The 25,286-nt window shown below is 52.4% G+C and overlaps 1 protein-coding gene across 1 annotated transcript in view; it reads right to left on the reverse strand.

Annotated features, from left to right (window-relative positions):
- CHRAC1 (chromatin accessibility complex subunit 1) overlaps positions 1 to 25,286 on the reverse strand; it is a 122,361-nt gene that overhangs the window by 35,093 nt on the left and 61,982 nt on the right. The window contains exon 2 of the mRNA XM_078686703.1: positions 7,848 to 7,974. Within this exon, the coding sequence (XP_078542829.1) occupies positions 7,848 to 7,974 (127 nt within the window). The remainder of the gene's footprint in view (positions 1 to 7,847; positions 7,975 to 25,286) is intronic.

Raw genomic sequence — 25,286 nt, forward strand, 5'->3', positions numbered from 1 at the left:
AGCCGAAATCTCATGGAGATACCAGCTTCTTTGGGTGACGCCATAGCTGCATTCCAGTGTGTATCATCCATCTCCCCCAGTTCCTCCTCCCATTTTTCTCTCAGCTTCCGCAGTGGGTCAGGTAGATTGTTTATCAATTTGCGGTAGGTGAGAGAAGTGGCGCTGGCTTCCATAAAGCCTGTGAGTAGGCGGTCTTCAAGCGGAGCAGATTCTGGGACCCTGGTACCTGGTGCAATTGCATTCATTAACACATGCCTAATCTGTATGTAACGGTATGTTTCAGTAACACCCAGATCATATTGTTCCCTCAGGGTCTCAAATGTAACCACTCCATACTTCGTCCACATATCACCTACAGTGGATATCCCAATATTATCCCATTGGGTGAACCCTTTACTTTGTCGTAGATTACCCAGGGCTTTGGAGTCCCACAAGGGTGTGAGCTGTGTAATCACCCCCTCCCATTTCAGCCGTATCTGCGCTCTATGCCATAGCAATGCTGTGTGTTTAGTCGGGCCAGTCAGTGTTGTCACCAGTCTCTTGTTGTAGAGAGGGGCCAGAAGGGTGTTAGTACCTAGCTGTCTCCTGTCTGCCAAATACGCCGGATCATCCTGTGGTGCATGCAGCCATTGGTTGATCACCTTGAGGTGAGCCGCCCAGTAATATAATTCCAGATTGGGGAGTGCCACTCCCCCACTATACCAGTCCCTGACCATTTTCACCTGAGCAACCCTAGCTGGCTGGGTTCCCCATAGTAGGCCCGACAGTTGACTTGCTACTTGTCTGAAAAACGATGATGGGACCATCGCTGGCGTGTTTTCCAGGACGTACAGGAAACGGGGCAGTGCCAACATCTTGAATAGTGCCGCTCTGCCCAACAGTGTTAGCGGGAGGGTTTTCCAGTGTTTGACATCTGTTTTCAACCTGTCGAGCAGCGGCTTGAGATTCAGGTCCTGGAACGACGTGTGGTTCTTCGTGATTTGGATCCCCAAATATCGGAAGGATGCAGTCTCAAATATTAGTGGGCAGCCCCCTACAATGTTAGGTGGCGCTCCTTGCAGCATGTAGACCACCGACTTCGACCAGTTAATTGTATAACCTGAGGCCACCCCGTGTCTCTCACACAACGCTAGTAGCACTGGAATCCCCACCTCCAGGTCCGTCAGATATATTAACATATCGTCGGCGTACAGCGACACCCTGTCTTCCCAACCGTCTCCCCAATCGATGCCCCGCAGTAGCCTGGTAGATCTAATGATGGTGGCCAACGGCTCCAGCACCAAGGCGAATAACAGCGGCGAGAGCGGACAGCCTTGTCTCGTACCCCGAGCTAGTGGTATTTCTCTGGAGAGGTGGCCGTTCGCCGCCACTCGCGCCACAGGGTTACTATACAATAATTTAATCCACGCTATGAATTTCGGCCCGAAACCCATATGCTCCAGTACCGCAAAGAGGTAACTCCATTCCACCAAGTCAAACGCCATTTTGGCGTCAAGCGAGAGGATTGCCGCCGGCTCCGTCAATAATGGAGCCTGTGCCATCACACCATGTAGCCGTCTGAGGTTCATCGCCGTACTCCTATGCGGCATAAACCCCGACTGATCTGGATGTATTAGGTGTGATAGATGAGGCAGTAATCTAGTGGCCAATAATTTCGCCAAAATTTAGCTTTCAGCGTTAAGGAGGGAAATTGGACGGTATGAGGCGCAATCCTCCGGTGGCTTGCCGGGTTTCGGGATCGCCACTATGGTAGCCAAACATTGGTCAGGCGGCAACTGTCCGCGCCCCAGACTGTCAGCAAACATATTAAGTAGGGGCGTACCGAGTGAGTCCGACATAGTTTTGTACCACTCAATTGGTATCCCGTTGGGGCCCAGTGCCTTCCCCGAGTGCAGTGCCGCAATGGCCGCCTGCAGCTCCTCAACGGTCAGGTCCATCTCCAGCTCCTCCATCACGTCTCGCGACAAGGTGCGGGTGGGTACGTCCACGAGAGCCGTTTCCGTCATCTCTCGCGTGACTTCCATCTCAGGGGAGTAGACCCTCTGGAAATGGTCTGCCAATAGTTCCACTATCCGTGATGGACGGGTCTGTAGTACACCCGCAGGGTCCCTCAGCTGTAGTATATTTCTTTGTCCTCTCTGCTTTTTCTCTAGCCAGGCCAGGAGCTTATTAGCCTTATCCCCGACATCATACACCCTGTGTGCTGTGGTCGCTATATTTCCTATCACTTTCTGGCGTACAAAATCGGTATGACGCCGTTGACTCATCCGGAGCGTGTGCAGCGTTTCACACGACGGTGTAGCCGTATGTGCTTCGTTAGCCCTGGCGAGTTTATCCTCTAGATCTATTAATTCCTGCCCTTGGGTGTGCTTGTGTCGTGTTATGGTGGATATGGCCTGCCCCCGGAGTACCGTCTTGTAAGCTTCCCACAAGACTGAGGGGGACGAAACCGAGCCGGTGTTTTCTGCGAGGTAGCACCTCGTCGCTTTTTTCAGAGCTTTAGCCACCAGTGGCACCTTAAGGTATCCTGGGTATATCGGGTATATATGTCTTCGGGTCCTCTCCGGGACGGAGAGAACTAGTGTCAACGGGGAGTGATCTGAGACACCCCTAGGTTTGATTTGAACGTCGGTTATGGTAAGGAGTCCCTCTCCCAGTGTCAGAAAGTAGTCAATGCGCGACAGACTGTCATGGACCGCCGAGTGGTATGTGTATTGCCGGTCGCCCGGGTGTAACTGCCTCCATATGTCCACCAGACCCTGCGCTTCTAGAAAACCATGCAGCCGGAACGGCCCGGAAGTCCGTGCACTAGCTGGGAATCTATCTAGTGTGTTGTGCGCCACTGCATTAAAGTCCCCACCCAAGATAAGGTCTCCCTCCGGGAGGTCGAGCAGGAATCTCCCTAGTTCCGGGAGAGCGACTGCGTGCAGCGCCGGCGGGATATACACCGAGACCACATTCAGCGACCTCCCTTCCCATTGTCCATGTACCGCCGCAAAGCGTCCCTGAGCGTCTACCCTCGTGGACTGGACTATGTAGTTAGAAGACCGGTGCATTAGAATCCCCGTACCCCGGGACCCTCTAGTGAATTCGGAGTGAACAATCATATGGTAACCTCTTCTATCTAGTGCATGTGTTGCTGAGCCCACTAGATGCGTTTCTTGTAGTAGGACCAGGGCCGGATTAAATCTTCTTATGCTATGCAGTACCAAACCTCGTTTGACCTTGTCTCCCAGTCCCCTCACATTCCAAGACATAAGTTGCAACGGTGTCGTTGGCCCCGTGCTAGATCCCCCCTCCCCGCGTCAGCTCGTGTGGTGTGTGCCATAGCTTCTGTGGTTGACAGTAAATGTGTGCCATATACTACGTGCCTGTTCCATGTTATTCCAATCTAGACCAGTGTAACTAACTAAAAACTGCCCTAACTCCCAATACCCAACTCCCCCCCTCCCTGCCCCCCTGCTAGACGGACGTAGAACTGCCCGCCCGCCCAACTCAGCAGAGTGCCTGACCCAATCCCAAAACACAGTACTTGCTCGCTGGGGTGAAAGACTCTCCGGAGTCGGCGGCCCCCTTCCTTATCCACGGAGGACCTCTGCCCAGTGTCCTTGGCGGCGCTTCTGTTCATCTTTACAGTCAGTCTACAGTATCCACAGCGGCAGGTCATTGATCTTCAGTTTCTTCCGTTTCTGGCAAGTTGGTCAGCGGTGAGTGCAATTCGGATTCTCCTCCTGATGCCTCTGAGCTCAGACGGGCTCCATTGGCGCGGTACTTGTTTGGTCTGGTAGAGCGGCGAGGCTGCCCCGCCGTTCTCCAACCCTCCAGCCAGTCTCGTGCTGCCTCCGGTGAGTCAAAGAACCACGTTTTATTGTCTGCTACCACCCTCAATTTGGCTGGAAAGAGCATGGAATACGGAATCTCTCTCGCCCTCAGTTCCTTCTTGACCTCAAAGAATGTCCTCCTCCTGCGGGCAACCTCCGCCGTATAATCAGGAAAGAACGCCAGGGTGGAATTCTGGAGTTTGACGGGGGTGAGTTCCTCGCCGCTTGTAGGATCGCATCTCTGTCTCTAAAATTAAAGAGTCGAGCAATGATCGGTCTGGGGCTAGCGCCCGTTTTCGGGCGACCCCCCGGGACTCGGTGCGCCCTCTCCACTGTGAAAAAGGCAGATAGACCTTTAGGCTTCAAGTGTTGTTTGATCAGTTCCTCCACATACAGGTCCATCGCCCTCGTGTCTTCCGATTCTGGAACCCCTAAAATGCGGACGTTATTCCGCCTCGAGCGCCCCTCCTGATCGTCCAGCTTGTCACGCAGGTCTTTGTTTTCCTTCGAGATCCGTTCCACACTCAGCTGCAGTTCCGAGACATCCTCCACCAAGGACTTGGTCACTACTTCCATTGTCTTCACTTTCTCGGACATTTTGTGAAAGTCCGCTCTTATCAGAGTTATTTCCGCTGAGATCGATCCCACCGTTGCCTGAACCTGGGTCAGGGCGCGCATCACATCGTCCAGGGTCGCTCTTTTCCCCCCCGCTGTTTCAGCGGTTTTGCCCGTTTGCGTTCTGGCGTCCGTTGGGGAGGAAGGTGCTTTATCATAGGCGAATTTATCAAGACGGGATTGCGTGGTCCCTCCCTTCGTTCCTTTGCCGGCCATCTTGGTGAGCACGTCCCTGGCTACTGTGGGATCGCTGCCCGCGGAGTTGGGGTTTGACGAGAAGAAGCCCCGGTGTAGGCCTCCGGCCGGTGACTGGGCCGTCGGATTGCTCTGATCGATCAGTGATAGCGATCACCTGTCGGCGGAGTTACCCCAGGTCGCCAGCGGGAGAGAGTACTGGCCGATTCCGCACACAGGCCGCCTATGGTTCAGGGCAAGTGTCCAGGGCTGCTGAAGGCCAACAGCCGTCTTACCCCTTTGCCGCAGCGGCGCACGGCACCCGTGGGGTCGGAGTTTGTGGTGGATGAGGCCTGGAGGTCGTTCTCAATGTGGCCCCCTCAGTGCATCTGCCGCTGGGGAAGCGTGCGTGGGGGTCCTCAAGCGCTGCTCTCGGAGTATTTTCGTCGGTAACGAGGTCCGCCCTGCAGTGCGACCCAAAGCAGAGGGCGTCCGCACCACAATCCGGCTGCAACAGTCTGGGGCTCAATATGTCAAGCGGAACTCCGCTCCCCACCAACGGGGACCAACACGGGGAGATGCACCGGCGCCCCGTTATCAACAACGGCCACCGGCTGGCGCGGGCCCCTGGAATCAGGACCAGGTCTCACCTGGGGTCTTGGTCAACGGGTCGGCTCCCTCACAGCCCTATGCTCCGGGCCGCACCGCAGTCAGCGGCAAGATGGCGGCCCCGGTCCTTGAATCAGCGGGGCCGTCCGGGTCCGCCTCCAACCTGGTGTTCCCTCGCAGCTCGCCAAGGCGCCCGCAGTGCCGGCAGTTCCTTCGCTCCCGGGCACTTTCAGTCCGATGTCAGCGCCAAGTCGCTTCGACCTCCGACCCTCCGTGCACTGTTACAAGCGGGCGCTTCCGGCGCCGCAACGCTGAGCTCGCTGCACTTCCGGTCCGTTCGCCTCGTCAGGCAGCTCCCCTGCTTCAGTGTCTATGCACGGCCTTAGTGGGTCACTCACGTAACTCGACCTCCGCCCGGCGGAATGACTCTCCGCTGGTCTCAGTGTGCGCCGCCCGGTCCTGGGCTTTGGAACCTGCCCGCAGGGAATAAAATGTCACCGGATCAGTATTCGGATTGTCAAGGAGGCCACTTCAACCACGGAGCGCTCCTTCTATGCTGCCGCCATCTCCGGCTGCTAGCCACGCCCCCCGTGTTCTTTTTTTAATTGAAGAGTGACACATAGAAATGTAGCAATTAATTGCCACGCTCTATAAAGTTTGGGACACTCACAGGATTTTCTCATTTGCTATTTATTCAGGGAAGTTCATATAACCGGAGTTAGGGATTTGGTTTCAGTGACTTTTAGAGTCACTTGGACTGCACTCCTGACACTGATTTGTTGACGAATGTAAGTGAGACGGCATTAAATTGTGTCTCCAATCAGCCTAGTCCTGGAGTTCGACTAGAGAAGAGGTTTTCACGACGTAAGCATAAAACCTAGAACAACTACTCTTTTGGTAAACCGTCCATTAAATGAGAAACAACAAAAATCTCGAAATATTCCTGTAGCTCAGAGTTCTGTTGCCCAAACATGGCTGCAGGCAGCCGGTGGGGAGTGTGTGACCAAGTACGTGCCTGAGGTTGTCGTGCCCAGAGTGCCCGGGGGTACGTGCTGCTGTCTGCCCCTGTTACTAGAAGAGCAGCTGTACATGGGTTTCAGAAGAGTCCACACGAGGTCCAGCACCTAGGCGAGACCAAAAGTGTAAAGGAAACGTAATCAATCGCTGTGAAAAGAGGAGAGTAGGAGGCGGACTAATCAAGTCTGTGCCAGTCGCCGCACCCCACAAGATTCCAAAGAGGGGATATTTTCTGGCAGAATAAGTAACGAAGTTGTGAATAATGTTCACAGTTCCAGTAAAATTGTATAGTTGCTGCTGCTTTTTGTTTTGCTGTCATGTCAGGGAACCAAGTCCCGCCGCTCCCGATCATCTCTAGTCTCGTCATTGATCATCCCAGGACCACAACCTGTTGCTAACGCCACGGACTCAAGACGAAGCAATGCAACAAAACTGACCTGGCTGTATTTTCGGTTTCCTCCTCTGATTGTTCTGTAAAATGACGAGAGGCCAATCCGTGCAGAGAGGATGAAGAGGGCAGGTACTATTTGGCCTCCTTTCATTATACAGAACAATCAGAGCAGGACACCGAAAATACAGCCTGGTCAGTTACGGACCCCCGATCCAGCCCTACTGGCTGCGACTGAAGCCCTGGGTAGGTCTACTGTTAACACTCCTGTGTTAACTGGTGGGTCTGGGGGCCAAAAGCAGGAGAGGAATCGACACTTTGAGTTAGCTATTAGGCCCCACAGGCTTAAAAACCGCAAGGCTGAGGGGTATTCCCAGACAGCAGGCTAGCCAGGGCTCGAGTCGAGGGTAGGCGTGGTAGCGCGGTAACACACAGCTGTCTCCACAGTTTTATCCTACAGACAAGCTTCCCCTTGCACACTCTGTAGCCCTTGGCTAACATTCAGCACTATTGATATTACCTTTCTGACTGCTACCGAACATATGTTTCATCGGTATCTGTATCTTAAGTTTCCATTTCAGGGATTTTGAGCAGTTCGAAGAGGTTTTAGTGCTTTTATTTTGCTCACAAGAAAGTGTCACTCATAGTCGTTGAATGTCACTCATAATTACACTGAAATTATGGAAATGTCACACATAAGCAACCTGAAACCTTGGCAGCTATGGTAGGGTGGCATCAGCAGCGATGGACTGGCTGTCAGATGCTCAACTCGTGTAGATAAATCAGGATAATTAGGGGAAGGGATGCGGAGTGGGCTTAGAAAGCGTTCGCCATTTTAGTCAGTCAGCCACATCCCACAAAATCACCACCCCTCATTAGCAACAACTTCCTCATGAATGAAATGGCTGCCGCTCCAAAATGGTGATGTAAAATTTCACATTAAAGATAAAAATCCCTCCATTGAGCTTCCACGAGTGTCCTTTGCTCCCCTCTCCATGGCACAGCAAGGCAGTGAAGTCTCTACTAACTTGCTGTCCCTCAAACATGTTCAGTAATACCGCTGAAAGGTATCCAGCTAGCGGCATTAAAGCACCACTACAACAAAATGCTACACTGAACATGTGGTAACTCCTACATAGTGAATTTAACAGTTTTACTAAGCCCCATAATGCTGTAGTGGTCCCCTGTGGTTGTGCTACATTAGACTTGAAATTTCTACATACCGGCAAGAAACTGAAATACATCCGATTCTTCAGCTGTGCTGGAAAGGTCATCATATGTTAGCTCTTTGTTCTGTTTCCCGGTGCCATTCTTATAGGAGTAAGCAGCCAAATACCGAACGAAAAGTTCCTAAAAATGAGAAAATGTTTAGACTACGAATATTTCAAAACAGGTCAATGTAGCGATGTATTACACCATGAGTAAAGCATAGTAACCATTAACATTAATGTCCTCTAACTGTGGCAGTTCTTACAGAAGTCAACAACATGTTTATTCATGGAAGGTATAAATGTAGGAGACGTCAGCTGCTAACTGGAATGATGCGTGCGATAGGACGGCTTCATGGCGCCCTCAATGTGTGCGTAACTTCTAATGAAAGAGGATACAGCCGGTATTAAACTGAAAATGCGGGAGTAAACACATGGTCAAAAGGCTAAGCGAATACTGTCAAAGATTATGTTGTAGCGCAACCAACACCACATATCTTTGAATTCATAAAATGAGTTCTTCAATATCTGACATCTTTTTTAAAGGTCTATTTATTAGTTAACAAATAGCACCCATTTCCAAACAGTACATGGTTCTGTTCATACCACAATAATATCTTTGTGTTCATATTAACAATAATTAACTAGGCTGGCCGTTGAAGTTATCTCAAAACAAATCTTGTACCGTTTGAGTCCGAATTTGTGCTTTACTTGAATGTAGATCCCTATCCATTGTTTTTTTCCAATGTGTGTCCTTGTCCTATTTTATACACTGGACTACGGGTAGTGTACACTTGATGCAAAAAATTACACTGTACCAACTTAAATTATGCATTACTAGACGGCCTTGAAATAAGTTAACAAGCTTTTATCCGCTCCAGTTTCATTTACACTACCTCACAATCCCTTTTCTGTTTATCTCCAATCTTCAACTCACTCGTCTTATTGTTGCACAGGCTAGAAGATCTGTGAAATTGCCCCTTAATCACGGTCTACTGTGAATCTCCCTTCTGAACACATCCTCCATCCACCCATTTTACCATTACTTAGTGATTTATTTAACTTAGGGAGGTCCCGTGGTAGTACCAATTTCAGTAAAAAAGTTGCCTATTATTTTTTTTGTAAATGTAATTCAATGTTTAGATGCCAAGTCATTTTAAAACGGGATTCCATGGTGGAGTTGGTCTGGGGCCAGTGGAGATTTACCCAAATCTGCTATGGTACTCAATCTAGCTACTAAATCCGAATCCTTGCTCTCCCTCTCATCACACCACCCAATTAAAAATGTTTGTGGTCTTGCCAAGTTATAGCATTCCGCAGCTGCGATCGTTAGACCTTCCTCTTCATCTCCACATTTCAGTTTGCCAAGTTCACTCCGCTCCTTTTTCCTCCCCATGAGTTGTGTGTTAGCATATCATCAGTCAAACCAAAGAGGGGGGGGCAATGGCTTATTTAAGGCCCAGCATACATGCCCAGACAATTCCAACAACCAAAAAGGGTATGCAGTCCTATGTAGGTCCGTGAGATAAGAAGGGCGAGCGTGAATCAAAGAACAATAGGATGTCCTGTTGCGAAAGGGGACTCCCTCCTTTCGGAATTTGGGCCTTCACACACCCCGCCAGCTGGGTGTAATGCTTCATCATAGGCAGTGGTCGAAGTGGGGGAAAAAAGTAGGGGAACTGTGGGCGGAGAATCAGAGGGCGGGAATAAACTGAGGATTAGATCAGTGGGCGGAGTTAGAGGTGTGGCCAGGATGCGCAAAGCATCCCAATCTTTATTATTTGTTTGGCATTTCACTGACCAGTCACAGCTTATTATGTTATGTAATTCAACCAATGGATACACATGATTATTTAACTATTGATATGAGCTATTGACATTAAAATAAATTCACAAAGTGGAATATGTTTCTAATCACAGAATGTCCCATATATGCTTAAAAGTGGAAGCACAAGCCATTTGTTTCCGAGCCATGGAGTTTCTGTCGTCAGCAATATACACAGAGACAATCAATTTTACATGTGTAAATCCCTGTATAGGAAATGTTACATAAGACAAATAACTACAAGGTGTAGGAGTCACGTGATAACCATACTAGTAGACAGTATAGTTTAATAGTGATTGGCCTGGAGAAAGACAAACTCAGAATTTAAAACTTAATACCATGATTGGGGGATCTCTTTAATAATCATTATTGATTTCTATCATAAAATAACACTTTTTGCAACATTAGGTTAATCAAAGGCTTAGGGAAAAAACCATAACGCTCTAGTTTATACCTTGCAGTTTGGATGCAGCTCTTAGATGAAAGTTAATAGCTCAATGTTCTTTGTTAGGATTTTTTTTTTCAGAACAAAATTTTTATTGTATTATTGAGAGATTGCAAAGAAGGCACAGCTCTTCGGGCGCCGGAGGAGCTGTGAGCAGGTGAGTAACAATCACATATAGGCAATTCAATCAACAATTTAAAATAGATTAACCTCCCAGAGTCCCCCCTCCCATCCCCCTCCCACTCCCCCAACCCGGATCCCACCCCAGCCCCCTGCACAGTGTCTACTTGGTCCAAGATCAGAAAGCATGTTGAGAAACATTCGGTGTGTACTCCTCTTCACCCAGGATCTAAACTCAATTGTCCTGCATCAACATTATGTTGCACTGGTGGTTCCAACCATAGTCCTCGATAGTCTGCCCATCTCTTCCATATTTTATAATGTTTTCGGGGGCAGCCCCTGGCCTCGAAGACCGGGCGTTCCAGTCCCATGTAAAAATCTAATCCCTTTTTCCACACTCCCACCAGGGGGGCCCTGGGGTCTTTCCAGGCCCGGGCCACATCTCTCTTGGCCACCGTGAGGCCCAGGAGCAACAGATGCCGTTTATAAATATTGCCCCCCACTTGTTCCATTACATGAAGAAGGCCCAACTGCGGTGAGCGGGGGAGCTCCCAGCCCAACACTTCAGACGGGCAGTCCCACACACCAGTCCAGAACCTCATCAGTCTATCGCATGACCACACCGTATGCATAAATGTGCCCGCCTCTCGACCACACCTCAGACAATCAGGGAATGCAATCAAGCCAGCCCTCCATAGCCTTTCCCTAGTGTAGTACGCTCTATGTAGGTATTTGAATTGAATAAATCGCAGGCGTACTGCAATAGCCGCTCCCCTTGGGGCCTCAAGGGCTTCTCTCCAGTCTTCTTCCTCCAACTCCCCTATGTCTCCCTCCCATTTAGTCCGCAGCTTGTCTAGGGAAGAGGAGAAATGCGTAACCAGTGTCTGGTAGATACAATATATTTTCTTATTTTCCAAGTCCCCCATAAACACCTTAGCTTCCAAGGGGCTAAATTCAGGCAATGAGTCTAGGCCGTTTGAGGCGGGTGCTATGGCGTGACGGAACTGCAGGTATTTAAAGAACTGGGTTCGGGGCATGTCATATTCTTCCCTCAGCTCTTGAAACGATTTAAGGGTCGTGCCTTTCAGAACGTGGCCCAATGCCGATATTCCAATTGCATCCCAGCCGCGGAATCCCTGCAAGGACGACAGTGCCGGCAGCTGCCCATTCTGCCACAATGGGGTTTCTCTTGTCAGTGTATTCCACCACCCCATACGGTGTAGTGCCCCGCGCCATATCCGGAAAACCACTTGAGTGACAGCCGGGAGCCTCTTTCTCTTCGCAGCCGAGTATAATATAGTGTGCAGCGTGTCCGGGTCCATCATGTATCTCTCAAGGGCATAGGCCGGGTCGCCCCGATCCCCATACCACCATTCGTTCAGTACCAATAGGTGAGACGCCTGATAGTAGGACAAAATATCTGATGTTGCCAAACCACCACAATATGTGGAGAGGAAACAAGTGCGGAGTGCCACTCTCGCCGCCCCCCCAGCCCAGAGAAACTGTCCCAGCCCCGAATCCACCTGTTTGAACCACAGCGGTGAGATAGGATAGGGATGATTTTGCAGTTGGTATAGTAAACGCGGGAGAGCCACCATCTTGAATATGGCCGAACGGCCATATATGTTCAGGGGCATGCGGGACCATATTTTCATGTCCGAGGGGACTCGGTCCCAGACAGGCAAAACATTACGCATCCAGGATATCTCATGTAGGTCTGTCAGGAATACGCCCAGATATTGAAGGCCTCCGGCCACCTCCTGCAACGCTGACGCCCAGGATCCCAGGCCCCTGCGCTCTCCCAATACCCACAGTGTGGATTTCCGCAAGTTTAAATGGAGACCCGACACTTCTCCGAATATCCCCATTATTTCGAGGACCCTCGGCCCTGATCTGTTCAGATCTGTGAGGAAGAAAAGGATGTCATCGGCATAGAGCGCAATTCTGTCTGATGGGCCCGCTTCCCACTCGATGCCTCGCATCTGTGCGTCCATCCGTACCCACGCCGTCAATGGCTCCATGGCCAGGGCAAACAGATATGGCGATAGGGGGCATCCCTGTCGGGTGCCTCGGCCTATTGAGAAGGGGTCAGACACCGCCCCAGCCACTCTCACCGACGCCGTCAGATCCGTGTATAACAGCTGCAGATACGATAGGAAATGGGCCCGAGGTTTAGGTGGGATAGGAGCGCACGGAGGTAGACCCAACTTAACGAGTCGAAGGCCCTATCTATGTCGGCCAGAAGGAGTGCCGCCTGGATCTCGGCAGCCCGGGACGCCTCTACTGCCACCTGCGCGCGTCTGATTATTGTGTCTCGTCGCCCTGTGGGGCATAAACCCGGCTTGGTCCGGGTGGACAAGGTCGGTGATGTAGGGGAGGAGACGATTGGCTAGTGCCTTCGCCAGTATTTTCGCTTCAATATTCAGGAGCGATATTGGCCTGTAAGATTCATGGTGTTCAGGGGGCCTTCCCGGTTTACAAAAGACCACGATTTCAGCATGTCGCCAGTCTGCCGGTAGTCGGCCACAGTCTCTGGCCGCCTCCAGTGCCCTTTTATAGTACATCCCTAGCTGGAGATGAAATTTCTTAAAGAATTCACATGGGAACCCTTTGGGTCCGGGGGCCTTACCAGCATTCAGCTCTCCGAGGGCTGTGCCCAGTTCCTCAGCCGACAGTGGGAGCTCAAGACGAGCACGTCCCTCATCCGAAATTGCCCGTGGCGGGAGGTCCGCAAGGAATTTGCCAATGTCTTCCGCTGGGAGAGATTCCCGGGGGGGGGTATATTGGGCCGCGTAATATCGTGCAAAGCTGGCTGCTAGGTCTGCTGGGGCCGTCATGGCTTCCCCTGCCTCATCACGAAGTCCCGGTAGGGACTGCGCCTGGTAGGTACCCTGGCAAAGCCTATAAAGCATTGTGCTGGACTTATCGCCCCACTGATATATTATGCTCTGTGTTGCCAGCGACAGCTGTCGAGCCTCATCAAGTAGCAGAGAGGTATATGACTGCTGCGTCAGTAGCAACTGTCCAACGTCTTCTGCATCCCCTACTGCATGGCATTTCTCCTCAAGGTCTCGAACCCGACCCGCTGCCTCTTCTATATCCTCCCTGCGTGCCCTTCGGGCTGCCGCACACCAGGCGATATCCACTCCGCGGAGCGTGGGTTTCAGAGCCTCCCAGAGGGTCATGTCATCAGTGTCGGACCTATCATTGTCGTCCCAGTAATGGGCTATGGCCTCCCTCATACGCGTCTGATAACTGTCTTGTTGCAGATGCCACGTGGAGAGGCGCCACCTAAATGGCTGCCGCCTCCTATCTAGGTGTAAGTCTACTGTTGTCGGGGAGTGGTCTGACAGGCCGCGTGGCAGCATGGATGTGGAGTCCACCCTCCCTATCCAGTTGTGGGGAACAAACAAGTAATAAATCCTGGAAAAGGACTTATGTACCGCAGAAACGTAGGTATATTCACGGCTACGGGTGTGTTGGTAGCGCCATGTATCTATCCAGCCCATCCCTCTCACCATGTCGCTCAGTTTAGTGGGTGTGTCCGCTGGTAGCACCCCCCCGGCCTATGACGGTCCAGCCGCCCATTCATTACGTCATTCCAGTCACCGCCCACTACAGCCATCACGTCCGGGATCTCGGCCCATACACCAAACAGCCTTTCTATGAGTGCCCCTTGCAATGGGGGCGGGGCATATACACTACCACTATCAAAGACCATCGGCTCATCACCTATCATTCCTTTAACAAAAACAAATCTGCCCTGCACATCGACCCATTGCGTCTCATGAACATAGGACAGTCTGCGATGTATCAAGACTGCTACCCCCCGGGACCCCCTCACAAAACCAGCATGATACACCTGCTGGTATCCATAACGTTGCAAGCTAAGGGTTTTGGTGCCCAGGAGGTGAGTCTCCTGCAATAGTAGTACATCTGCCTTTTCTTTCTTCCCTAGCTGCAGAACTGCGCCCCTCTTTATTTTATCAAGCATCCCCCGTACATTCCAGCTCACAACGCACAGCGATGCCTTCGGAAGGCCTGTCATGGGGGTGTCAACCGCCATCTACGGGCAGAAAAGTTAATGGCCTAGGTGTCAGGGACCACACACACACATACATTTCAAATAGGACTTCAATGGACTCTGTGCCGCTGAAAGCTACTCCCACCCCTCCATTCCCCCCTCAACTCTCTCCCAGATTCTCCCCAACAGCCCCCTACCTTCCCCCCGCCCCAAACTACCCCTGCAACTCTCCCGCCACCCCCCCCCCCCCATACCTCAGCAACATTGAAGTATCTGTCGCGGTATAGATTATATCCAACCCCCAACAGGAGGCCGGAGACCCACTATCCCAATGGATCCCCATGAACTACCCACTCAGACCCAAATCACCCCCTACCCAACTAACTCCGCTAAAAGTCAGGGGTTGTGTCTGCCCTCTCTTCGACATCCCCCAACCCTCCATTCCACATCCCATAGTTATACATCTACTGTTAGTCAAAATCACTGATGGTGAATCCCAAGAGTTTCCTGGGCCCATGATGTGAGCACGCCCCACCAGCTATCCTCGGGGGCCCTATGCCAAAGATCCGCAGGGCATCACAGGGCCTCATGCCTCCAGAGTCTGAGCGTCAGTAACATTGGTTGCCTCCGTCGCCCCATCACTGGGAGGAGGCTCCTTCTTAGAACACGATCTCCAGTTGCTCCTGCTTAGCGACCGCCGGGGAGTCCTCGGGGGCCCTGCCGTGGAGGATGAGTCAGAGTCGCGGCCCGGGGGGTATGCACCCTGACCTTGACCGTCTCATCGGTCCAAGTGAAGACCTCTTCCGGAGTGTTAAAGAAATGGGTCCGGGACTGAAAAACCACTCGCAGGCGGGCCGGGTAGAGTAGGGCGTATTGGACATTAAGGTTTCTCAAGCGCGCTTTAGCCGCGGTAAAGGACTGTCATTGTTGCTGCACCAGCCTAGTGTAGTCCGGGAATATCAGGATTTTGTGATTCTCGCATAGAAGGGGCTCCTTTGCTCGCGCTTGCCGCAGGATAGTGTCTCGATCGTGGTAATTGAGCAGTTTGGCTATCACTGGTCGAGGGCGAGCTCCAACCGGTGGCTTTTGGACAAGTGCTCGGTGCGCTCGCTCAATTACAAAGCATCGCGAGAGGGACTCCGGAGGGAGCCATCCCTCCAACCACTGGGTCAGGAAGGCCTCCATGTTGCCCTTCTCACAGCCCTCCGGGAATCCCACAAACCGCAGGTTGTTTCGCCGAGCCCGCCCTTCCGCATCCTCAGCTCAGAGTGCAAGGCCCTTTTAAATTCCTTCCATGTTGGCTACCTTCTTCTTTAGGGTCGCCACGTCATCCTCCACACCCGTAAACCTGGTTTCAGTGTCAGTAATGCGGGCAACGGCATTCCGCAAGTCCTGGCGTAGCAAAGTAACATCCGCCCCAACTGCCCCAATTTTTGCATCCAGCATGTCTCTAGATTGTGTTATCGCCGCCATAAGGGCCGCGTTGTCCGGTCCCGGCGCCTGATGGCCCCCCGAGGCCCCTGCTCCTCCATTCGGCCCTGTAAACTTGTCAATAGGTCCTTGTTTCGTAGCTCCGCCACTGTTTCCGCCCCTCGTCATGATGGTCCGCGAATACGGGTACAAGGCCTGAACCTGTTGTGGGGGGTGTTGGGCGGCTGCACTCGCCGCTCAAGTTGGGAGTCGCTGTCAGGGCCTCTCCCGGGCCCAGAGGGTTCTGTCCCTACTTCTCGAGTGGCCTGTACGTCTGCTTGTAGTGACTTGCCACCTCACTCCAATACGTCGTCACCCCCCTCCACTATTGCCGTGTTCGGTAGATCCATCCCCGGCACCAGATGTATGCCCTGCCTTAGTCCGAGGACCACTCCGGGGATGCGTTCACCCCTCTGCAAAGGTTCCCTCTCGCGGTTTTATGCAGCCTCGTATGCCTGGCCAGCTCCAGGGCCAGTGGGAGATGATCTGCCCCCGCCTCTGCTGTCTCCCCCGCCACTGCTGGGCTATCACTGTTTAGGGCTCAGGCGTCGATTCCCAATCACTCCCGTTCCCGAAGGCCTACCCCGCGGTCCGACCTAACCGCCGAATGGGGGGTATCTGATGGCGTACTGCATCTGGCACACAGCGGTACACGGGCCCCACCCGGGCCTGTATCTAGCCGCCAACCTCAGCAGCAACGCGCGCCGCCCCGGCACTCCGGTATCCGCTGGAGGAAAGGGGGGGGGGGGGGCGGAGAAAGATTAAGACAGAAGCCCCCCGGCACCCCCAGCCCACCAGCCCACCGCGGTCCGGCACGACCGCCGAATGGGATCAGCTCCTCTCGCTGCGGCGCTGCTCCTGAGGGTGTACCCCCCTCCCCCCTCAAGGCCGCTCGCCTCTCATCGCCAGCTTACCCCGCATCCGCCAGTGCCCCAACGCAACGGCGATGTGCAGGTCTCACCGCCGCCTCTGTCCTGCGATGTCTACCCGCTGAAGTCCGTAGCCTCGGACCCCTTTCGCCCGGAAATGAAATCAGGCGCACTGCTCCTCGCCGGCCCCAGCGTCGCTGCACTTCCGCCCAGGCCCACCAAACTCGAGGTCCCGGCTTCTGTGCGCGCGCAGGCCACACCGTTTCAGGGCCCGGTCCGCCGCTGTCCGTGCGCCAATTTCGCCCAGATCGCTGTCAGGGCTCGCCCGTCACCTCCGATAGCGGTTCACCCAGTCAGGACACCTCTGGGTTGGGGTGATGCAGGATAAGTAGTCGGATATTTCGCCGGCGGGACGGAGCTCTCTCAGGCTACGTCCGTCATGCTTGCCGTCTTGGCCACGCCCCCCTTTGTTAGGATTTTAACTTATAAAATGCAAGTAGCAAAAGGATCTCACTGACATAAGCAGTAACCCACTGACCTACTTACACTATGTGCACTTTGTGAGGGGTCTGGTACATTTTCTTTGCAGCAGGTACATTAACCCTCCGTGCTATCTTTCCATGAGTCAAAACTTACACTAGACAAATCTCCGATCTCGCTCTAGGAAGAAGTTTATTCATCAGAGTTATCATGACATTTTTATTATTGCCGAAAATAGCTGGCGGCCAGGAAGGAGGCAGCAAGTGCTTTTAAAACCATAATATACGACGCCCCACTCAAAGTCAGCGCCCGTTGCGATCACACCAGTCGCACTGCCCTAGAGCCAGCTCTTCTCAGGGGTCCTGTGACCTCAGTGACAGAGTCACTGTTGCTCTAGGGTCTGCTACTTCGTAGGCCTGCCCGCAAGACTGGAGGTGAACTTCAGTATGGATTGTGGTGAGCAAGCCTTCAAGGTGAACCCACACTTAGCACCATCAGGTGGACCCTAGCAGTGACAACACATCAGGGCTTTTCTGTTGCCTTCTAAGGTCTAGCATGGGAATGTGCTCCCTCAGGAGAGTGGTCCGGGGGACTGTTCATGAAGGCTGAACCTGGTTCCCCAGTTCTAAATTCAGCAACTCTGCCCCCAGTGCTACATCTGCTCCCTCACTGAACACCATACTGCCCCACTGAGACAAACTCATACTGCCTTCAACTACAATCCAATTTGACCTGCTATAAATAACTGGATGCGACTCAATTCAAATTACGCACTAGGCAAGAGCAATATGCTGCCTAAAAGAAAAGGTAACAACATTCTGGAAAAAGCAAACACTCACAAGGAATGAAAGATTTAATAAAGCATGTAAAATGTAAGCAGGAACATGGTGAACTTAACGCTTTTACAGTCATTATTCAGAAATCAACAAGTATTTTTCACTGAAAAGTTAGGGACATAACAGGGCCCAGAAAGGACCCATTTCTATGTCCACTGCTTATATGCTTACAAAACGTAAGCAGTATGGTTTCAAATACCACATTTGTGAACACAAAGCCGCGAACATATTTTGTTTTCCAATCCACCCATCAACAAGGTATTGCAGTACCTCCAGGTAGGAGGTACTGGAGGAAAACAATGCTGTTCAAAGAAAGACAAGAAACCAAAAGTAGCTCTTTACTGGCAAACTCTGTAAAGTGGCGCTAATGTGTTGGGGTTTTAAAAAAATAATCTGGCCACTTTAAGAACACTCCATCTTGCTTTATTTAATTATTTTTCAGAGTTTGAACATTTTATTTCCGAGGCTGCACTTTGGAATAGAAAAATGTAAAAACGGCATTTCCAGCAAAAGTGGTTTTCTTTTTTGCATCCATTTCACAGGGGTACAAATGGACGACAGGAAGAGACGGTGAGAACCATTTCTTGATTCATGATTTTCGGTAAGTGAGAAGGAGTTAGACAGAACGAGAGGGAATAGGAGTAAGAAAGAGGGGCAGCTGCCAGCGGCCTAGCAGAAGTGGACACCTTCCTTGTCTTGTCTGGGCAGGAAGGAAGAGACATTGACCTTTCCTTTCTCTGCTCCCCGCCCGTCCACGAACAGAATATTTCTGACGTCCAGGGACGCGTGTTCATAATAAAACAAGCATTTACAATGCAATGGTTTCGCCTTTGGAAAATTTAGAGCTATTGGCATTGTAAATGACAAAATTTGTATTTATGTGTTGGTTTTGAAAACAAATAAATAAATGGCATTGTCATTTACATTGCCATTAGCTTAATCTCTCGCGAATGTGAGACCTATTGTACCCTACGGACAAGCTCAGCAGACAGCAATTACTACCACACACACACACCTAGAGCCACAGACACACCCACCCAGAGCCACAGACACACCCACCCAGAGCCACAGACACACACACCCAGAGCCAGCCACACACACACACACCCAGAGCCACACACACACACACCCACCCAGAGCCACACACACACACACACACACACCCACACACACCCAGAGCCACACACACACCCACACCCACCCAGAGCCACACACACCCACACCGAGCCACACACACCCACCCAGAGCCACCCACACCCACCCAGAGCCACCCACACCCACCCAGAGCCACCCACACCCACCCAGAGCCACCCACACCCACCCAGAGCCACCCACACCCACCCAGAGCCACACACACCCACCCAGAGCCACACACACCCACCCAGAGCCACACACACCCACCCAGAGCCACACACACCCACCCAGAGCCACACACACCCACCCAGAGCCACACACACCCACCCAGAGCCACACACACCCACCCAGAGCCACACACACCCACCCAGAGCCACACACACCCACCCAGAGCCACACACACCCACCCAGAGCCACACACACCCACCCAGGAGAGCAAGCACAGCGAGGGGGCAGGGAAGCAAGCACAGCGAGGGGGCAGGGAAGCAAGCACAGCGAGGGGGCAGGGAAGCAAGCACAACCAGGGGGCGGGGAACCAGGGGGCGGGGGAGCAAGCACAGCCAGGGGGCGGGGAAGCAAGCACAGCCAGGGGGCGGGGAAGCAAGCACAGCCAGGGGGCGGGGAAGCAAGCACAGCCAGGGGGCGGGGAAGCAAGCACAGCCAGGGGGCGGGGAAGCAAGCACAGCCAGGGGGCGGGGAAGCAAGCACAGCCAGGGGGCGGGGAAGCAAGCACAGCCAGGGGGCGGGGAAGCAAGCACAGCCAGGGGGCGGGGAAGCAAGCACAGCCAGGGGGCGGGGAAGCAAGCACAGCCAGGGGGCGGGGAAGCAAGCACAGCCAGGGGGCGGGGAAGAAAGCACAGCCAGGGGGCAGGGAAGAAAGCACAGCCAGGGGGCAGGGAAGAAAGCACAGCCAGGGGGCAGGGAAAAAAAGCACAGCCAGGGGGCAGGGAAAAAAGCACAGCCAGGGGGCAGGGAAGCAAGCACAGCCAGGGGGCAGGGAAGCAAGCACAGCCAGGGGGCAGGGAAGCAAGCACAGCCAGGGGGCAGGGAAGCAAGCACAGCCAGGGGGCAGGGAAGCAAGCACAGCCAGGGAAGCAAGCACAGCCAGGGGGCAGGGAAGCAAGCACAGCCAGGGGCAGGGAAGCAAGCACAGCCAGGGGGCAGGGAAGCAAGCACAGCCAGGGGGCAGGGAAGCAAGCACAGCCAGGGGGCAGGGAAGCAAGCACAGCCAGGGGGCAGGGAAGCAAGCACAGACAGGGGGCAGGGAAGCAAGCACAGACAGGGGGCAGGGAAGCAAGCACAGACAGGGGGCAGGGAAGCAAGCACAGCCAGGGGGCAGGGAAGCCATGTTTCCAGTGCTTGGCTATTCTGAACAAACCACACGTGAGGGTGTTACCATCATAAATTGATTACTGCAAATATTCCTCTCATAAATGTATAGCTGCTTGCTCCAGTAATGTGGATGCATATAAATGTTGATATCTTTTAAAAGGAAAAATGTATACAATTAATTTTTAACTGTTTTGAATTATTCCTTGATCAATTCGTACTGTGATAACTACTTGTACTTTTATGCATTTACTGCGAATAAAGTTATTTGACTGATTGATTGACCTTTGTACCAGCGTCAGAGAAACACTCAACATTACCTTTAATACGTAGCTCACACCTGTGACACACCTGGCACATTTCCTCCTTGCCTAGTTAAAATGCCCCCTAAACACCCATAATGCGTCACATGATGTCATGACGTGAAACTCAGGGCAACACCGGTGTCATGATGCCAGCCCCAGAGTCACCTTCATCACATACCAGCCGGTCCTGTGGCTATTCCAAGTGACACAATCTTAACACCAACCGCAAAGACGCCATCAGCACATGCCCCTTATGCCAGCCACGCAGACACATTCAGCCCATGCCAGCCTACTCGCATGTCAAACCAAGAAAACACTCTTCGTATGCCATTCCTCGTTAATGCCAACCTCAGAGTAACACTCAGCACGTGGCTTCCTACCTTATGGCAACTGGAAAGACACATTCAGCACGTAATGCCTACCTCAGAGGAATACCCAGCACATGCCATGGTGCCCTCATTCAAACCCATGCTTACTTTGGGCATGCCATCTTAACTTAATGACAAGTCATGAAAGCACTTGGTACATTCCATCCTCTCCTTTAAACACCTCTGAACTCTGCCAGGGGGCCATGATGCCAAACCCAGGGTTACATTCTGCACATGATGCGAGCCTGTCTTAATGACAACCTCTGAGGGCACGATCACGACATGCCACTCTGCCCCCCTTACATCTTGCTCAGAGTCACCCACAACACATTGTACAGCCCGGATGCCACTGGAGAGGCAGTTCAGAGTCGGCAAACAAGCACCTCCTAACAGCAGTGCCCCGGGTCACCACCCGCCATCAGCTGCCCCCTTACCGGTCTGGGCGCGCAGCACAGGATCCCAAAGGTCAGCCAGAGCAGGGCTCGCTGCGGCGGTGGGTGCCAGGGTGCCATGGTGGCGCACCCTCCCGCGCTGGGCAGGACGCAGCCTGTCGGCCGGAACTATCCTTGCTCTTCCGACTCCCCAGCCCATCTGTCTCTGAACAGAATATGAGCTACTGTGGTTCTCATCTGAATCTGGAAAACCAGCAGCTAAAACGGATCCGTGGATTGATGCAAACATTCCCCATGTCTGTGTGTGCAAACCGAAGGTCAAAGGTTCGAATCCTAGTTGGTGCATTGGGTAAAAGTAGCATGTGCTATTTAGTGCTACGAGCTTCCAGTCCGTGACAGAAAGAGCCCTAAAAATAAATGATTGTTTGTAAAATGTTTTATACTTTTTTTAAGATAGTTAGTTTGAAAGATCTAGAAGCTGAGTTTATAAAGCACGTGAGCCCGTCAGCAATCGCAACTCTCCCACAAAAATACGATTTTGAATAAAGGACGACAAAGGCACCCCCATTCCACATGCAGTCAGAAACTTTGAATGGTCCAGGGGCACTTACGTTGAACAGCTCGCCGTCCCTCTGCAGCTACCTTCTCTTTCACCAGCTCTCATTTGCCGGCTGGAAATGTCCACTTTCCTGTCTTGTCCTGAGCTCGCGGACCGGCATGCTCTGAGGTGCTCCTAGTATGTACGACCCGTCTTGCAGAAATTCGGCCAGACTTTCTCCTGGCAGCTTTCACTAGCCTTTGAGGAAACGCCCCATCCCATCCCAGAGCACACCCCCTGCAGGTAGAGCCATTTCAGGCGGCGCTGGTGATATCACAGGCTTTTGTTGTAACCCGAGAGCCGGCATTCCTTCCCTCACACTGTCAACAGAGGCAGCGAGGGGGTCTGTCCGGGGGCTGCTGGAAAACGTACTTTTGGGGAGAGAAGTTTAAGTGTTTCTAAGCTTTATACAGTGCACTAGAGTCAGATGATGCGCACGTATATTTGTGACCGTAGTGTATTATTTATTTAGCGATCCCCGTTGCCGCAACATGAAGCTATAAAAGCAAGTTCCACTTCATGTATTAAACAAGCACCTACGGGCACACGGACAGCGGGAGGGGGGGCGGGAACACAAACAGCGGGAGGGGGGGGCAGGAACGGGCACACGGACAGCGGGAGGGGGGGGGGGAACGGACAGCGGGACATCGCGCAACCCATCCCTGCAAAGGACACTTCCGAAATGGCGAAAACAAAGCTGTAAAAAAAATAATAAACACGCCCACAGCCGCATGACGTGGGCAGAAAGCCTAAAATTCTCGGGAACGCCCCCGAATCTGCTCCGCAATTGACGGACAGATCTCTGTTCCAATGGCTAGCCTCCATTTATGGAGCTAGCCAATGGAACAGAGGGCGGATTCCCAAGCCACATACTGTAGACATAAGATTTCGGCTGCGCCGAAAAGCTGCGCACTGCGCAGCTTTCGGCCAGTCGAAACCTAAAAAGTAGGGGAACGGAATCTACAGAATTAAAGAAGTAGGGGCACGCAGTGCCCTGCCGTTCCCGCCCACTTCAACCACTGATCATAGGGCATACTCCTAGCCAGGTCGGAGCTGCAATACCTGACGGTCAGCCCATGAGGGGCTCTTTAGTGGAGATCTTTTATTCCTTGCTGTATGGTGCCGAGGGTGTGAGGGCCCTACTGAGAGTAGATGTGTAGAGTGAGTTAAAATAGGGAAGGAAGTCCAGACTAATTACATTTTAATGGAACTGGCTCCCAACCTGGTTAAAATAAAAGTGGCGGCTACCTGATGCTATGTGTCAGGGTGTTGCACACAGCCTCATGTGGTCAACATGTTTCTTGCCTTTATGTCAGAGTGATCTCTGACATAAAGGCAAGAATTGTGGTGGATAAAAACTAACATAGTAATCGGTATGATGTTTGCATGGCAACCAGTAATTGTAAAGTGCTAAAAACACAAAAAATACAGCCAGGGTGGATATCCTGTATTTAAGATGGTAGCTTACGCGTATCACCAGCCATTTGACTCACTGTAGGAAGGTAGAACCCTGACTATGGTTGCCCCCAACTTTTTGCCTGGTGTTTTGCTGGTTTTCTGACTTAGTTGACCTGGGACCCTGCTATTCAGGGCCCCAGGCCTACTGCTCTCTCTGTAAAATGGATTCCATGTACCTTAGGTACATATCTAAATTGGATACTGAGTCACCCTATCAGTCCCTGTACAGTGTACCTTAGGTACCCAGGGCATAGGTGTACCCAGGGCCTACCAGGGGCTGCAGCATGTATTATGCCACCCCTGGCTGGCCATCCAAATCTGACACAACTGGCTGCTTGACAGCTGGGGCAAGGTGGTGTAATCACCCTTTGCTTTAGATATAGTATACCTATATCTAACCCTAAAAATGGACACACAGATCTCCTATCAGTCACTCCTATGGCAGGCCTTAACAATCCTGAAGGCAGAGTGCTTGGAATCGTGTGAGATGGTGCTCTGGCATGAGCTGAGCCTGTCTGCGGCTTTCGGGATCCATCCCTTAGCCGTTTCCATGATATCGCATACCATATACTCTTAAGTGCATTATAATCCTCGCGGTTATATGCCAACTCTGGTATCGCTTTATCAAAACATGTCGAGTAAGGTGTCATACGAATTGGAATACTAACCCCTCGCCAATTCTGGCGACGGGGTTAGCATTCCACCCTTCTAGAGGGACACGACATGTATGTAACCCCTAACCCCGGTTAAAGTCAGACAGAGCCTTAGCATCCACAAAATGGATGCTGCCACCGAGACACAAGTCTGCCCTCCTGCTGCTGGGAGTCCTCCCAGAGCAGGAGATAAGGACAAAGGGTTTCCTGCCAGGGGCGGTGCCAGCACCGTCCCAGACAGGATTTTGTGTATTGTAGGTAGGCAGGGCTTTAGAGGAAGGTGACTGCACGTGGCACCCCGGTGCTCACTGTGCATAGGCTGGCTGGAACCAGTTCCAGGGTCACTCCAGACCCTGTGCTGGGGAAAAGCCCGCCAAGGAAGTGGGTGTAACCACCCCCCTCCTAGTCCCACCCATAGGGCAGGACTTAGTCGCGTGCCAGCCCCTTTTTACAGGATAAAGGTAGAGACTGGCCCCCTTCCAAATCAGATCATCTTTGAATCCTGAAACTACTTTCCACGAAAGGAACTCAAGACTTCTTCCTAAGATTTCTCCCTTGTGACTAAGGAGTAGTCACCCTGCACCCGCAGGCACCATCTAAGAACACTGCGGTCTGCTGCAAGTCCTTCCTCCGGAATCCGACTGCCCAGCTCGACGAGAACCGGCTTCCCTGGCACCTCTGACCTCTACCTGCATCATCAGTCACGCTGAGATTCGTGGGTGTGACGAGACCTCGAGGGACCGGCCATCTTCAAGACTGCACGACTTCTTTCCAGCAAGCCCGCCGAGTGAATTCCTGGTGAGTGCTTTGGGGTCCGAGAAGCCCCCACCCTGAGCAGCTCCAGCACCGAAGAGCAGCCCCCCAGCATCTCCACGATCTGCGTGGGGCCCTTCTGCTTTTTACTGCTCACCGCGTTGTTTGGCTACTAGCCCGCTGGCTTGTGGCCCTCCTGACGACGCCCGACGACATTTCTGCTGCTGGTCTGGTTGCTCCAGACTGGCCCTTGCTTCCCTCCATCGGAGAAGTACCCTGGACCCTCCTGGTCCACCCAAGACGCCATTTTAGGTCCACCGCGTGGGCCTTGCATTTGCCAAGACTTGTTGCCCAATCCTGGGTCCAGCGACGTCGACAGCAAGAACCTTCGTGGG

The sequence above is a fragment of the Lissotriton helveticus genome, chromosome 4_1 (assembly GCF_964261635.1).
Source record: "Lissotriton helveticus chromosome 4_1, aLisHel1.1, whole genome shotgun sequence".
NCBI classification, from domain to species: domain Eukaryota; kingdom Metazoa; phylum Chordata; class Amphibia; order Caudata; family Salamandridae; genus Lissotriton; species Lissotriton helveticus.